Source organism: Spironucleus salmonicida, chromosome 4 (genome assembly GCF_000497125.1).
Source record: "Spironucleus salmonicida strain ATCC 50377 chromosome 4, whole genome shotgun sequence".
Lineage (NCBI taxonomy): Eukaryota > Fornicata > Diplomonadida > Hexamitidae > Spironucleus > Spironucleus salmonicida.
Window position 1 is genome coordinate 276,356 of NC_090599.1, and position 13,949 is coordinate 290,304.

At 27.0% G+C, this 13,949-nt stretch overlaps 8 protein-coding genes across 8 annotated transcripts; 4 read left to right on the forward strand and 4 right to left on the reverse strand. All coding sequences in view use genetic code 6, as the record gives it.

Annotated features, from left to right (window-relative positions):
* Positions 1-280: 280 nt before the first annotated feature.
* Positions 281-580, forward strand: SS50377_23578 (uncharacterized protein; the record flags this gene model as incomplete). Its single annotated transcript, XM_067907442.1, has 1 exon — positions 281-580. One exon carries the CDS (start codon positions 281-283, stop codon positions 578-580), a length of 300 nt encoding a protein of 99 aa, XP_067764416.1.
* A 400-nt stretch (positions 581-980) lies between these two features.
* On the reverse strand, positions 981-2,762 carry SS50377_23579 (Kinase, CAMK CAMKL; the record flags this gene model as incomplete). Its single annotated transcript, XM_067907443.1, has 1 exon — positions 981-2,762. One exon carries the CDS (start codon positions 2,760-2,762, stop codon positions 981-983), a length of 1,782 nt encoding a protein of 593 aa, XP_067764417.1.
* Positions 2,763-2,957: 195 nt separating this feature from the next.
* SS50377_23580 (Leucine-rich repeat protein) lies at positions 2,958-5,645 on the forward strand (the record flags this gene model as incomplete). Its single annotated transcript, XM_067907444.1, has 1 exon — positions 2,958-5,645. The coding sequence occupies one exon, from the start codon at positions 2,958-2,960 to the stop codon at positions 5,643-5,645; it is 2,688 nt and encodes an 895-aa protein (XP_067764418.1).
* Positions 5,646-5,648: 3 nt separating this feature from the next.
* Positions 5,649-6,521, reverse strand: SS50377_23581 (uncharacterized protein; the record flags this gene model as incomplete). Its single annotated transcript, XM_067907445.1, has 1 exon — positions 5,649-6,521. One exon carries the CDS (start codon positions 6,519-6,521, stop codon positions 5,649-5,651), a length of 873 nt encoding a protein of 290 aa, XP_067764419.1.
* A 129-nt stretch (positions 6,522-6,650) lies between these two features.
* SS50377_23582 (uncharacterized protein) lies at positions 6,651-8,117 on the reverse strand (the record flags this gene model as incomplete). The annotated part of the gene is made up of 1 exon (XM_067907446.1): positions 6,651-8,117. One exon carries the CDS (start codon positions 8,115-8,117, stop codon positions 6,651-6,653), a length of 1,467 nt encoding a protein of 488 aa, XP_067764420.1.
* A 175-nt stretch (positions 8,118-8,292) lies between these two features.
* On the forward strand, positions 8,293-9,762 carry SS50377_23583 (uncharacterized protein; the record flags this gene model as incomplete). The annotated part of the gene is made up of 1 exon (XM_067907447.1): positions 8,293-9,762. One exon carries the CDS (start codon positions 8,293-8,295, stop codon positions 9,760-9,762), a length of 1,470 nt encoding a protein of 489 aa, XP_067764421.1.
* A 389-nt stretch (positions 9,763-10,151) lies between these two features.
* SS50377_23584 (Co-chaperone GrpE) lies at positions 10,152-10,490 on the forward strand (the record flags this gene model as incomplete). Its single annotated transcript, XM_067907448.1, has 1 exon — positions 10,152-10,490. One exon carries the CDS (start codon positions 10,152-10,154, stop codon positions 10,488-10,490), a length of 339 nt encoding a protein of 112 aa, XP_067764422.1.
* Positions 10,491-10,494: 4 nt separating this feature from the next.
* Positions 10,495-12,732, reverse strand: SS50377_23585 (uncharacterized protein; the record flags this gene model as incomplete). Its single annotated transcript, XM_067907449.1, has 1 exon — positions 10,495-12,732. The coding sequence occupies one exon, from the start codon at positions 12,730-12,732 to the stop codon at positions 10,495-10,497; it is 2,238 nt and encodes a 745-aa protein (XP_067764423.1).
* Between the last annotated feature and the right edge of the window lie 1,217 nt (positions 12,733-13,949).

Genomic DNA, 13,949 nt, shown 5'->3' on the forward strand with positions numbered 1-13,949 from the left:
ACATGTTCATATAACACTAGTATACAAGGATATTTATCTATATATCGTTATAAATTAAGAAAATAAATAATCGTCAAACGCTATATAATAAAAATAATACTTAGAGAACGTCATATATTGGCTTGAAGACATAAGGTCCATCTTGCATTAATTCATAGCCGAGTCATCCGGGGCAAGAAATATAATTAATCATTGAATAGTGGAGTGAAAACTAAAGTTGATTATTAAATACGATTCTAGTTATTATATACAATTACTTAAATAATAAAGTTTAGCAATTATGGATTTCACTGCAGCTGAATAACGTTTAAAACCTTGGTTGGAAACAAAAAAATATGCTTGCAATATTGTAATGTAATATGAAAATGACAATTGTCCAGCTTTTAGGGTAGTTTTCTTTAAGCAGAAAAATGAAAAACCAATTGATACTGTTATTACTTTTGATTTCATCATCAAAGAGGATATATTATTCAGAACTGAGAATAATACTTACTGCAACAATGTTAATGATTTTGAAAATATTGAATTTGTTATTGATAGAGAATATTAATAGAAATTAAGATATAAACCAGTGATATGATTGTTTTAATATTTAGATAAACATCAATGAATTTATTAGTAATAAATATTATAATAACAAGAGATATCTAAGAGCTTATATTAGTAGTTGAATCAATAAGTATTTAACTATTTTTTTTAATTAAGTAAATATCTTACAAAACTATACTATATATTTACCAGACATTCATTATTTTAATGACCATTTGTAGATAATTTTTCAGTAGTTTAACTCATTTATGATTGTAAGATCAAATTAAATTTACTTAAACATTCACGTTGTGTTTCACCAACATTATTGGATAAAATAGTATACTACTAAATATAAATAATATAGTATATCTTTTAAATAACTATAAATAAATAGATGATAAATTATATTGTCTTTGATACATAATTATCATAAAAGTAAATTGAAGCTGTCATTTCAATACACTATCTCTCTTAAACATACTACCAAGACCATTTCTATTAACTGTGCTTCTTCTACCCAGAGTAGATTTTCTAGCTTGATTGGCATTACTAGAGCTCATTTCTATGTTAACAACATCATTTTAATTACCAAAAATATCATCATCCCAACCTAAACCACCAGCTAAAGGTGGTGGAATAGCTCCTAAAAATTCGCTTTGAGAATCTCGTATCCCGGGCTATACTGAAATTTACATATTAAGTGATTATGGCTGTTCTTGCTTATCATTAAGCCAACGCTTACGTTTAACATTCCCTGATGAGTTTTCATAATCAACAGTAAATTCAGCATGAGAAGGCCGATAAGACGCTTCATCATCTTATGTTTACCTATGGAATTCCTATTATAAATATGTACTTGTACGGTTAAAAACGGAACCTTTACCATATAAATATTCGTGCTTCATTCCACTAAGAGATGGCATTACTGATTGATTCTAAAGGAACTCTCTATAAATTTATAGATAACATATAAATTAGTCTAACCTTTACATAATTCTTAAGTATCTTCTAAACCTTAAATGCTTTTCTGGCCCCAAACAGTCTTATATTTCCCCTTGCATTCTACATTATTAGCTAACAAAGTATTTATAATTCATAGGAATGATGTCTTACCTAATTGATTTTTCTTCGTATAAGAATCCTTGGTCATCTCTAATACTTTCCTTTGTACTCATAAATTTAATAAGTCCACGACTTTTGCATACAGATCTAGGTCTAATAACAGATTTAGCTATTTCTGTTTGGACAATATAATCTCTCAAATCCATTAATATTCTTGTATGGAAACTTCTTAATTGAATTAAGGGTGGAAACATCGAATTTTGTTCAAAAACGATGTGATTTAAAACATTGTCCATGGAATATCTTAAGCTTTAGTCAATTTCTAACATACCATTAAGTAAATCGGTAATTAATGGCCCAAAATTAGCATTAAGTTTGAGAGTAGTTTTACCATGTCTTTAAATCTCTCCTGGACAATAATCTCTTGTAAGAACTAAATATAAGATACAACCTAAACTATAAACATCAAATTTTTCTGCAATAACACAATCTGTAGCAAAAATGGGAGCAAATTTTGGTGTTTTCATGAATACAACTGTTGTCGGAACCTATTCAGATATTAAAGGATCAATAATATTAATATGTTAGGAATCACAAACTTAGGCTGCTCCAAAATCAATAAGACATACTTCACCTGTTCTTGAAAGTAGAATATTATCTGGTTTTAAATCAAAATGGAATATGCACTATTCATGAATATTTACAACGGCTTCACATATATTCCTAAATACTCTTAATATAACATTGGGTCGCTGTTGTTTTAAAAATGTAAAACAATCGCTTCCTTCGAAATATGAGGTCACTAAAAATATTCTATCTTTTTAAAGAATATCAGCATATTCTTTGGCAAATTTTTCGGTAAGCCTTGAAGTATCTATAGTATCAGGGGTAATAACTTCTTTAAGAAAAACAATATTTGGTGTGCCGTTGATTTCCTTATGTATGTCTATTCTTTTTTAACATTAAATATCATTCTTCATTGAAAGAATGGCATACTATTAAGGTTCCATAGAATGAACGTCAGTAGCCATGAATACAGAAGCTTCAGCACCAGATTGTAAATATCTATCCAATCTATATTAGTTAAGATATGCTTTTTCTTTAACAGTTTCGAAGTTGGCTGTATTGGTGAAGACTATTGCACAAGAGTTATCTTCCTCTTCACTCATGATTTTAAAGTGGTGGTTTTATACCTTACTATTTATTTTATATAATAATAAATCATATTTTACTAACCTGGTCTCAAATATATTTTTATACATGATCCATATAATAGGTTAACTATTGCAAAATAGTTATATATTTTATGTTGTAATAATTATATCTAATTATATTATATTAGTACTCTTTATGTAAAATTTAAAATGCATAATACAATAGATTTCGCAAAGGATATCTACCTTTGCATTTGTAAAGATAATAATGAGACACCACTTAAAGAACATGCAGAGCAATTATTTACTATACTTAAAAATTAGCCAGATATGTAATTTACATTACGGTCTTAAAGGCTTGGTGTTTAGGCTGCTACTTAAATATAAAAGAGACTTAATTAATAATCCATGCTTAAAATTGATTTATTTGATAACCATATTTCTAGTACAGGCTTGTCAGCTTTACTAAGACTAAATTTCCGGAAAATAAATTTAGGTTGCAACAATCTCTCAAGCGAGGCATCTACAATTATTGCATAATATTTCAGCTAAGATAATGAATTAGAAGCTTTAGAACTTGGAATTCCATCTGGATTCTAATTTTCAAAATATAAAGATTCTCATAGTCCTAGATCATTATAGTATAACTAAATTGGTTCCCAAGTGTTATTTTAATCCCTACATAATAATCTTTCACTAAAATATCTAGGTCTTTCATATAATAATTTGGTAGATTTTGCACCTTAGATATCATTGTTATTAACGAGGAACTCAATTATATAAGCTATTGACCTAAGTTATTGCAGTTTATAAGATAGAGGAGTTTCAGTTATTTTGCGTGGATTATTACAAAATTATTCATTATAATATTTAAATTTATCAGGAAATAATTTTACTATGTTATCCACATCAATACTAAGTTAAATTTTATAGAATAAAACTAATTTATCTTATTTAAATCTAAATAATAATGCCATTGGCAGTGAAGGTGCTAAATAATTAGCGTTTGGAATTTCAATAAACAAGAGTTTGCGAATTCTTGAGATTGAAAACTGCGCCTTGGGGGATGAAGGCGCCATAATGATTAGTTAAGTTATGACTTAATAAGTAGATATGGGAGAATTTGAGGCAGGAGAAAACACTTAAAGATTTTTTGATTAATTATGCAAAATTTATAACGAAATATCACCAGCAAATGGTGACTTTGGGAAAAGAATTACTGTAAAATCAGCAAGTGGATGTATAATTAAAAGTGTACAGTTAAACAAGAGAGTCACTCCAAATATTGGTGTAAGAAGCCATAGAAGGAATTTTAGAATTCAAGACCTGGATGTTGATTAACTTAACTTTGAAAGAGAATTACACGAGTCATAAGCTTTGGAACAATCATAATTACAACAGTAATAATTATTAGACTAATATTACTTACCTCCTAAAGCATAGTCATAGAGAAGAGCATTTAGAAGATCTAATAAAACGGATAAATCTGATGCTAAATTAGATCTACCAGATGACTTAAACCCTATTGGTTCTGTTTTATAGGCTGATGATATTTCATTTACGGATTAGTCGGATGTAGAAAATTCAACTACATAATAAACAACGTATAATTATGGAGGTATTTATGCTAATGAAGCCTGCGATTCAAAAATTGCAATTTTCAATATTAATTTTTCAAATAATGCATTATCTGAAAAATCGATATTTCATATTAACAAAATGTTAATGTCTGATTTTTCTAGAATTCGCAAAATCGATTTATCTGGAAACAAATTAAGTGTTTGTTCATGTAAACTTTTGTCTGAAGCGTTTATTTAGTAAGATATAAATTTTTAGAATACAGATTTCTTCATTTTTAATAAAAATTTCATTACAATTTAGAATGAAAATATAACACACCTTAAACTAAATAATTGTTATATTTCCGACTTAGGATTCCTATATTTATCGATTAGTTTCGCTAGAATGGTTAATTTAATTGCTGTGGAATTATAAAACAATTTTGTGTCAAAGGAAGGATAAAAAGGTATTGATATACTTGTTAACCATGAATCTTTAATGTCATTTAATGTTAAAGGAAATCAGATTAGTTATTCTTCCTATGCAAAGCTATAAAAGTAGATGAAAAATAACAAGGACAAAATATCACTTAATGGACCAAAAGTATTAGAATAAAGACTAGAATTACTTAAGTAGGATTCTATTAGACTTCCAAATGCACGAGAAGAATTAGATTTTTTGAAAAACTCAATTAATTTAGTATAAGCATATGTATAATAAATAACAACACAGAATGAAGATCTATAGGATTTATTTAATAGATAGTTGACTAGTTAATAATAACGCTGTGATGTTATTTTATAAGATTCTAATAAAGTATAAGGTTAAATTGAATAGATGGGATAAAATGGAATTAAATTAGAACATTAAATTGAAGTTTAAAAAGAGTCAATCACGACTCAACTTAATTAGGTTTCATTAGAGCTAGCTTAATAAGAACAGCAAAAAATCGAGTTTGATATTATTTTAAAGAATAATTAGACAAATCTTATTCTTTAAAAAGAAGATATATAGAAACAAATTGATAGCGAGGAACAAGAAATATAGTTAATGATTACAAAAGATTAGAAAGGTAAAGAACTTATAGAATAAATTTTGTCGAACGAAAAATTTAAAACTTTGGGAGCCAGGGCAATGTAATCTACAAGTGCTGGAAAGCTATCCCTTATTGGTGATTACGAACCATTATTGACTGTGCTTAGGCGAACAGAGTTATATCTAGCAAATAAACCAATACCTTAACCAAAAGGATATGATTTTAATATGATTTGTCTTACGAGACTTAAAAAAAGTAAAAAGGGAAAAAGTAAAAAGGGAAAGAAAATAGTGAAAAAATGAAACTCATTCTTATTCAACGTGTGTACTAAAATTATCACTTACAGTATATTCGCTCATATAAATTGCACTACCTTTCCTACTATGTGAAACTAATTTTTTTATATGATTAAAATCATCTTTTGTCAAAATTTCACATTTATCTGCTACAAAATCAAGCCCTGATGCATTTACTCTAGTTAACTTTTACGTAAGAAAGTGTTATGCATCTAGTGTCATTTTTTCAACTAAATTATATACTTCGGAATCTGGATGAATATAATCTAAGGCCATCATTTGATCAGAATCCTAATATAATATCATTTCATGTACGTGTTTCTCGAATAAATCAATCTGTGACTTTTCCAATAACTTTTATAAAACATCCTTTCTACCTGTTTTTGCAGCTAAAATAGCTGCATTAGAATCGCTTCTGACGTTTCCTAAAATTTCTGAATCTATATATGCATCTGATGTAAGAATTTTCAAGTCATCTCCTAGGTTATATGCAAAATTATAAATTCGACTTTCTGTCGGAAATTATCCCAAAAGAAGACCTATAAGGCCTTTCATGGTGCAGTACTAGATTATTTACTTTGTTACTTTTTTTGAACCACAAACTGATGAAAAAAGTATTGCGTGACTACCAACTGGGAAAGTAAATGATTTTTCTGGTAAGTTAGTAACATTTATAGTTATTTCTTTTGATGAAGGTATATAAATTTCAGATTCTAGCAAAAATTCTGCGGATTCATAAGAATTATTAATGCAACAATAAAGTAGTGCTGTCAGACCTTCTTCGGATATAGTCGATACATATCTACTCAATTATTTTTTAATAATCAGAAATTTGTCCCTTTTAGCTGAATCGAACCATCGCTTTTATTTTAACCTTTTCATTTAGTTAAAATAATATAGATTAAATTTATATAATATAATATATTAACATTTAATTAATAGTTCACTGTCATTAATGAGCGTATACTTTTTGTTTCTAAATAATATATACTTTCGATATCAATCCTATTCTCACTAAAATCTACATTATGATTACTACAAACTAGCCAAAACATACACAGTAGACTATGAGTTAACCGATTATCCTTAAATACTGATTCCTGTAAATGTACTTGCTATAATATTAATGCTTTATTCTACTATGTAATTTTAATTCGCGGAATTACCAAAACTAGTTGCAAATAGGCTTGTATCGACATTTAATTCACCCGAAATGAGTACCCTCTATGCCGTCAAACTAGTTGTTGTTAAATCACCTGTCGTTGTTACATTACCAATTAAGCATTACTAATTGGCGGTGATTGAAGTACTAGAAAGTAACTTTTTAATATTTAAACTTTATGCTTTAAACGCACCGTTTACTGTCATTTATTGGGCTTTTATTTCTAATTGCTAAGTAGATCGAATTTCCCCATTTGTCAAACTCAAAACTGCATTATTTACTCCTTGTTAAATAATTCTAGGTAGTATACAAACAGTATTATCAATGCGCCCTGTATTCCCAATTGTAACTGCAATACTATTAAAACTTTAACACGTTAAATTATTAATAATTGATGCACCTGTTACAGTTAAAATATCGGTTTTTAATTCGTTTAAAGTGAGTTTATTTATTGTCAAACCTGAGAAAACAGATGAATTTACAGTAGCAGTCCCTGCAATTTCTACTGCTGCAACGTTGGTATTATTCAGTAAATCCAGAGATTATGCCATTTAAACTGTAGAAAAGACTAGTTGAGTAAAATTAATGTTCAATGGTGAATTTGCAGATATTTCAGAAGGGAATCGAATATCGCTCCCAGTTAAAGCATTCATAACAGAATTAGTGATAGTAAGACCTGAAATAAAAGTATTTCCAGTGTTTGTATATGTTTATGTAACTTTAGTCTGCTATACTGCGGTGAGCTAAGTCGAAACCAGTGAATTTGAAGTGAAAGATTAAAACTACCCTGAACTTATGGTTGTCTATTGAGAATTTAAATTATTAACTATAGATGATTATGTAAATGTGGCTGATGCAGAAGCAGCTTATTGAGAAATTGTTTTGGATGTTTTCAGGTTGCTAGATGTAAGTTAAGGGATAATACCTTGCTAGTTAAAGACTTCAAATGTGGTAGTTTATGAGACAATTGTTGATTAGGTAGATATATTTTAAATATTTAAAACATCTGCTGTAGCTGTTGTATAAGTAAATTTGTTTATAATTGGTGGAGTTGGAAGAATAGCATTTGTTGAGTTTAGAAGTTCACCACTTCCTATATTCGCTTAAAGTGATGATCCTGTAAGGCCTTATGGTGCTCTTAATTTTAAAGATGGGGCAAAATTAGCTTCGAAACCATTTTTAACAATAAGATTATTAAAAATTACTGTTTCCGCCATTAACCTAGAGTAAATAATAAAAGTCCATGTTAATGATATAATTAATCCTAGGCCTAGTGATACTAGTAAACCAGTAAGAATTTTTTATTATTTATCCATTTGTACGAAAAATTTGACTGAATTATCTTATTATATATTTATTATTAAATATCTAAAAATAAGTTAAATAATTTTCAGTATTTTTAATTTACCTGACTAATTGACCCTTTAAAATTTTAGAATAAATAAAGTAGTATATATATGTTATATTTTATAAACTTCAACTTTTCCAAAAATGCTAGATCGTTCAATCATTATCGCAATAATCATATTGATCTCTTTCATATTATCAATCGTTATTATGATATGGACTATAATATTATATAATACACTAACTGCGTCAACAGTAGTATTTAATAATCTTATCATAAAAAATTAACTTACTTCTAATTTTTAGCCAACTACACTACTTCGTGCTGTATCTGGAAATTCACTTTTTGCTCAAATAGCACATGGTGAAAGATTGTAAACGTCTAATCCTTCTTTTGGTAATTTACCTACTGTAAAAAAATTTAGTTATACTACTGCAACAGCACCTAATTTAAATATCAATAAACTCTCAGTGAACAATACTATTGTTTAGATATAAACACAGATAGCATAATTTGTTTAATAGGGGACAATTCCCAGTCTAACGTGTAATAGTTTAACTATTAAAAATGGATAGGCTGGTGTTTTAACTACACAACGATTCGCGAGTACTAATGCATTAGTCGGAGATCTTACAGGCGGTTAATTAATTTCTGGAAAATCTGTTATAGGTGAGCTTATTTCTACTGTTAGTACAGCAAATTCAGGAACAAATACCTAACTAACTTCTGTATAGGGGATTTATTCGCATAATGGTAATATACTAAGTATTGGTGGACTTAGAGTATAAAATTCACAGTTAACTTTTAATTCTGGTAGTACGTTCACTGCTCCTAGTTAATTCACTTCAACTAATAATTTAAATGTTAATTTTACTAGTATGACTATAGTTGGTCCTAATAGAATTAACATAAACACAAATTTAATTCTTTTAAATAATACATAAAACGTAGACTTAACAGTAGCAGGAGAAGGTATAGTAGATATGGGATAAATTTAGGGAATGACAATAAGTGCATTAGTAGTAAACACGTTAACATGTGATAGTTTAACGGTTAATGTTAATAGTAATATTTAAAATATGACGACAACTGCATCTTTTTCTACTGTCAGTTACACTAATGGATAAACTATAATAGATACTATAAAATTTTAAACTTAAAGGTTAAATTTAAAAGATGGAACTGGGAATACAGTTTTAACCTCTAACAGTATTGTATCTGCATAAGGTTTCACAATAAGGTCTAGTTTAAATTTAAATATTGCTGGAAATATGGTATGCTAAGCCGTTTCTTATTCAAACCTAATTTTCTCTACAAGTATTAATGTCGCAGGCGATGCATAGTTTACATAAAGTAATGGAAATTTTATTATATCTTAAACGTTAAATTCATTAACATCACAAATAACTGATACACTAAATATTGCAGGAACTTTGACAGTCGACAGAGTATTATAACCAGGCGGATAACCACTTATTTCCCCTTAAAATATAATTGTTTCAGGAACTCCGATACAGGGTGCTGGAATGACAGTTGGTAACGTATTCTCTGATACAATCCTCTTTTCAAAAGCAAATCTAAATAACAATTTGTGCAGAAATACCATGCAGTGAGTTTAATTTGCACTAAACTATGTTGAATATTATTTTATGGATTTTAGTCGTAAGTATTTTTAGAGTAAAATAGGTAAATTTAAAGAGTTTATCTACTTTTAAAACCGATTTATTAACCTCAATTTTCTACTTTAAATTTTATTTTATAAAGAATAAAATTAATTTGATTAAACATAACAATAGAAAATAGAAGCTGAGTAATATTAAGAATATATATCATGGTTCAGCGCTATAAATTTATCTATAAACATACCTTGGTGATTATTAACAATATTTATTAAGTATCAAAATATTTATCATGCTCTTGTATAATTTAGTTCTTTGTATAGAAATGAGGCACGTATAATATAGATATAATAATATATAAAAGGATTTTTGATATTATAAAAATGTCCTTAGAAGAAAATATTTTGAAACTTGAATTTTAAACAACTCTAATATCTTCACTCCAAACTTAAAAAATAGAACTTATTAAAAGTTTCTTGCCATTAATCGACGCATGCAAATCAAATAAATCTCTCTATGAACTTGCTAATAATACCCTAATATCATTGAATGTTCAAACACCATAGATACATTTTTTTGATCCTAAAGTTCATTTTATTAGCTCAGTTAAAAATATATAGAAAAAGGAAGAGGGAGAAATACTAAAAGTTATTAAAAATGGTTATTATTTAGGAGACGATATAATACGCTACGCATAAGTGATAGTAAATTAAAAAGAGTGATGAATCACTATTTGACAATAAACTGAACTGTATCTTCCTCAATTACACAGTTAATGATAAGTTTCTTCGAGAATAGGTTTTTACTAAGACTACCTGATTATCTATACTTAAAATATCCAAAATAATCATCGTTTTTCTATATATCTAAACTCCTGAGTCTAAATTAATGTATAGAATTTGATGGATGATTTGAAAATGTTATACAAAATTTACCGTCAGCTTCTGTTGTAGAAACAAACACAAAATTTTCTGATGGAATGAATCGCTTTTTAATGATTATAGATGAAAACAACGCATTTCCCTACTCAGGTATTATCGGAATAATCAATAAATCTGGTATTCCTGCACGAATAAAAATAAGTTTATCAGAATTTAATGAAATAGCAAAGATAAATTTATCTTTGATCTCAAACGATCTAATTAAATCAAAATTAGAATTATCATTAACTATAATTGAAGATTTTTGATAATCCATGTAGTCAAAAATACTAATTTGCCCAATTATAGAAGAAAAGTAAATCATTGAATGATTTTATAGATTAATTGATTATATTTTATCGCAAACACGAGAAACTACTGACACTATTTTTAATAAATCATGAACAAGCTGTTTTGACCCTTTTGTTTAAATATATGTTTAAAAGATTTATTTTGAAATAGGCAGTGTTTATTCTAAGATTATGCTACCAAATTGCTGCAATACACCAGGATAATTAAATTTAAGAAAAATAAAATATTTGTGAATGGAGTCAAAGCAACCAGAATTTTAATTTTTATTAATTAAATCGATAAAAACATTTATAAAACATTCTCTCCTAGTTTTTAAGAAAAATTATGTAACTTATTCATACGTATATGTTCTAAGATTTTCGTTTTCAAAATATGTGGAAAACTTAATTAAAGACTATATTATTTATATTATGTATTCAGAATCATCTATACTACCTGCATTGTTTAGAATTTCTTGACAATTTTCAAAACCAAATATGCTAGTTAAAAAGAAAAGATTATAAGATAAACTATGTAATAATAACCCTAAAGGTAAGAAATGACCTGTTGGTACGTTTGGTACATTCATAGCCTCATTATATTATTCAAATCTCATTATAATTTACTTAATTACTAATTTAAGACTATTTATTGCCTTTTGGGAATCTCTAGATAATTCTTTTGACCCTCTGCCAGCCAAACTCACACTCTATCTTAAACTTGTTACACCTTCTAGCTCATCATAATTAGCTCCAATAAGTATAGAGCAAACCGGTTATGCTAAAGATTCTAAAATTACAATATATACTGGTATTTCATTTAATCTCTTTGCTTATACTTTTAGTATTAAATCTTATGTTTCTAAAACTACATGTGAAATATATGAATCCAGAATTGAATGTTATATATACCAATCCGAAGCAATTTATTAATATAATCTAAGTATTGCAAAACAAGAATACTTAATATGAATAGCAGATTCTAACATATAGTCATAAATATTATATAGAGATAAAAAATTATTGTTAGATTAAAAATACGCTTTAAATGCATCTTCTAAAATTTTAAATGATTCATCATTTATTTAATATTATGATGTCTAAAATTCATGCAAGAATGAAAATATAGTAAATATAGAGATAAATGATATTGTGAATAGATAATTCTCTTTTGATGAATAACATGGCTAATCAATAGAAAATGATATTAAAAACTATTCAAAGTCAAAATCTAATGATGTATTAAATGTTTAGTTAATTAATGTCATGAAATTAGTAATCTCAGGAATATTTTACATATTTTAAGTAATATAAGTTATAACAGGCAAAATTCTTATACAAAATTATTGAATCATAAACTAGGCTTTTATATCGATTCTAAGATCAATTTTATCACAAAATATACTTTATAATTAGTATGAAAATATTTATGAATTTTCGTATCTAGAAAAATGAATAGTACGGAACAATGAATGATCTAATAGTTATATTGTATCATATTATAAAAACTTAGATCTTAAATCCCAAAAATCTGGAAGGTCAATCTTTTTATTTAAAACTGGTTTATATTCTAGCTATGAAAGTTGGATTACTGATACTGAACTAGTTTATTATTCAGTTGTTGATTTAGTAGACGCCACTAAGCTTGTTTATGATGGTTCATAATTGGAAACAGACGCTCGTATATGAGTTTAAGGTTCGACATTGAATGTTTTGTTACATTCATCCATATATTATTCTAATCTCGCCAACATTTTCTTTAATTTTAATTAAAAAATATTTTTATGCTATACATAATACTCCTATGCATTTCCTTTACGACTTGTTACTTGTTGACTTTTTCTTTAAATATCGATAAGGGATAATGGGTCCTAATTTTCATATTAAATAAATACTTATTAAGCATTATATAAATAGCATTACTATTCGATATCCTTATTTAACGGATAATCAATAGTAAAAGAGCTTGTTTATGCGTAAATCATTAGCATCTCTGTGAATTATTAAAAAATAAACTGACTAGGCTCCAAAACTTCTAAATACCCTTATTACTATGACTCTAGATATACAATACTACCATTTTTATTTTAATCCAGTGCGTAAATCATATCATCTTATGGTAAAACTAAACAAAATTCAAATTATGATATAGGATTAATACATTAAAGTATATCTTTTGTTAAATTTTAAATATAGATAGTATTATAGTCAGTAATAACAGTACAATAAACAGACTTCTATTAGAAAACTACGACAGAACGTGGCTTACCAAAAACGTAAAAATTAAAGATAAGTTCAATTTACGATATTTCATTATATATTTTATATATACTAATTATGCTTTCATCATCGTTATTAGAATATGTTGAAAATGCTAAATAGATACAATCAACAGATGATGATAAACACAAATTCTCAATCGGCTAAGTTGTAATCTTAAGCGATTTAAATTTTGCAATATTCAAAATTTCTAGCTGCGATTCTTTAAAATTATATATTATAATAAGAGGTGTCATAGAAAATAGGTTAAGTGATGTATAGTGCATAGTTTTAATATGGGATAGTATGATTCTATCTGCATATTTTTCATCTCCGCCAGATGAATAATCAATATTGGGTGTAAATTTAAGATTATCTAAATCTAAATATATTAAATCCTGTGAAGATAACATTAACTATTTATTATTTTATTAAATAGATTCTAAACTTAATTTCAGATCATAAATATAACATGATTTATCTGACAAAAATAAATTAAACTTATTATCTAAAAATTAAACACTAACTATTTTATACTTAGAAATTTCAATCTTATTTTCAAGTTATAACTAAAAATCGTATTATTCAATCATATTCTACCGGAAGAAATATAACTTTTGCTGAAGACAAAAGAAATCTATAATATCTTCATTGAAAATAAGTTCTTTACTTAAAACAAATTACTAAAATTAAATAACATAGAATTATTATT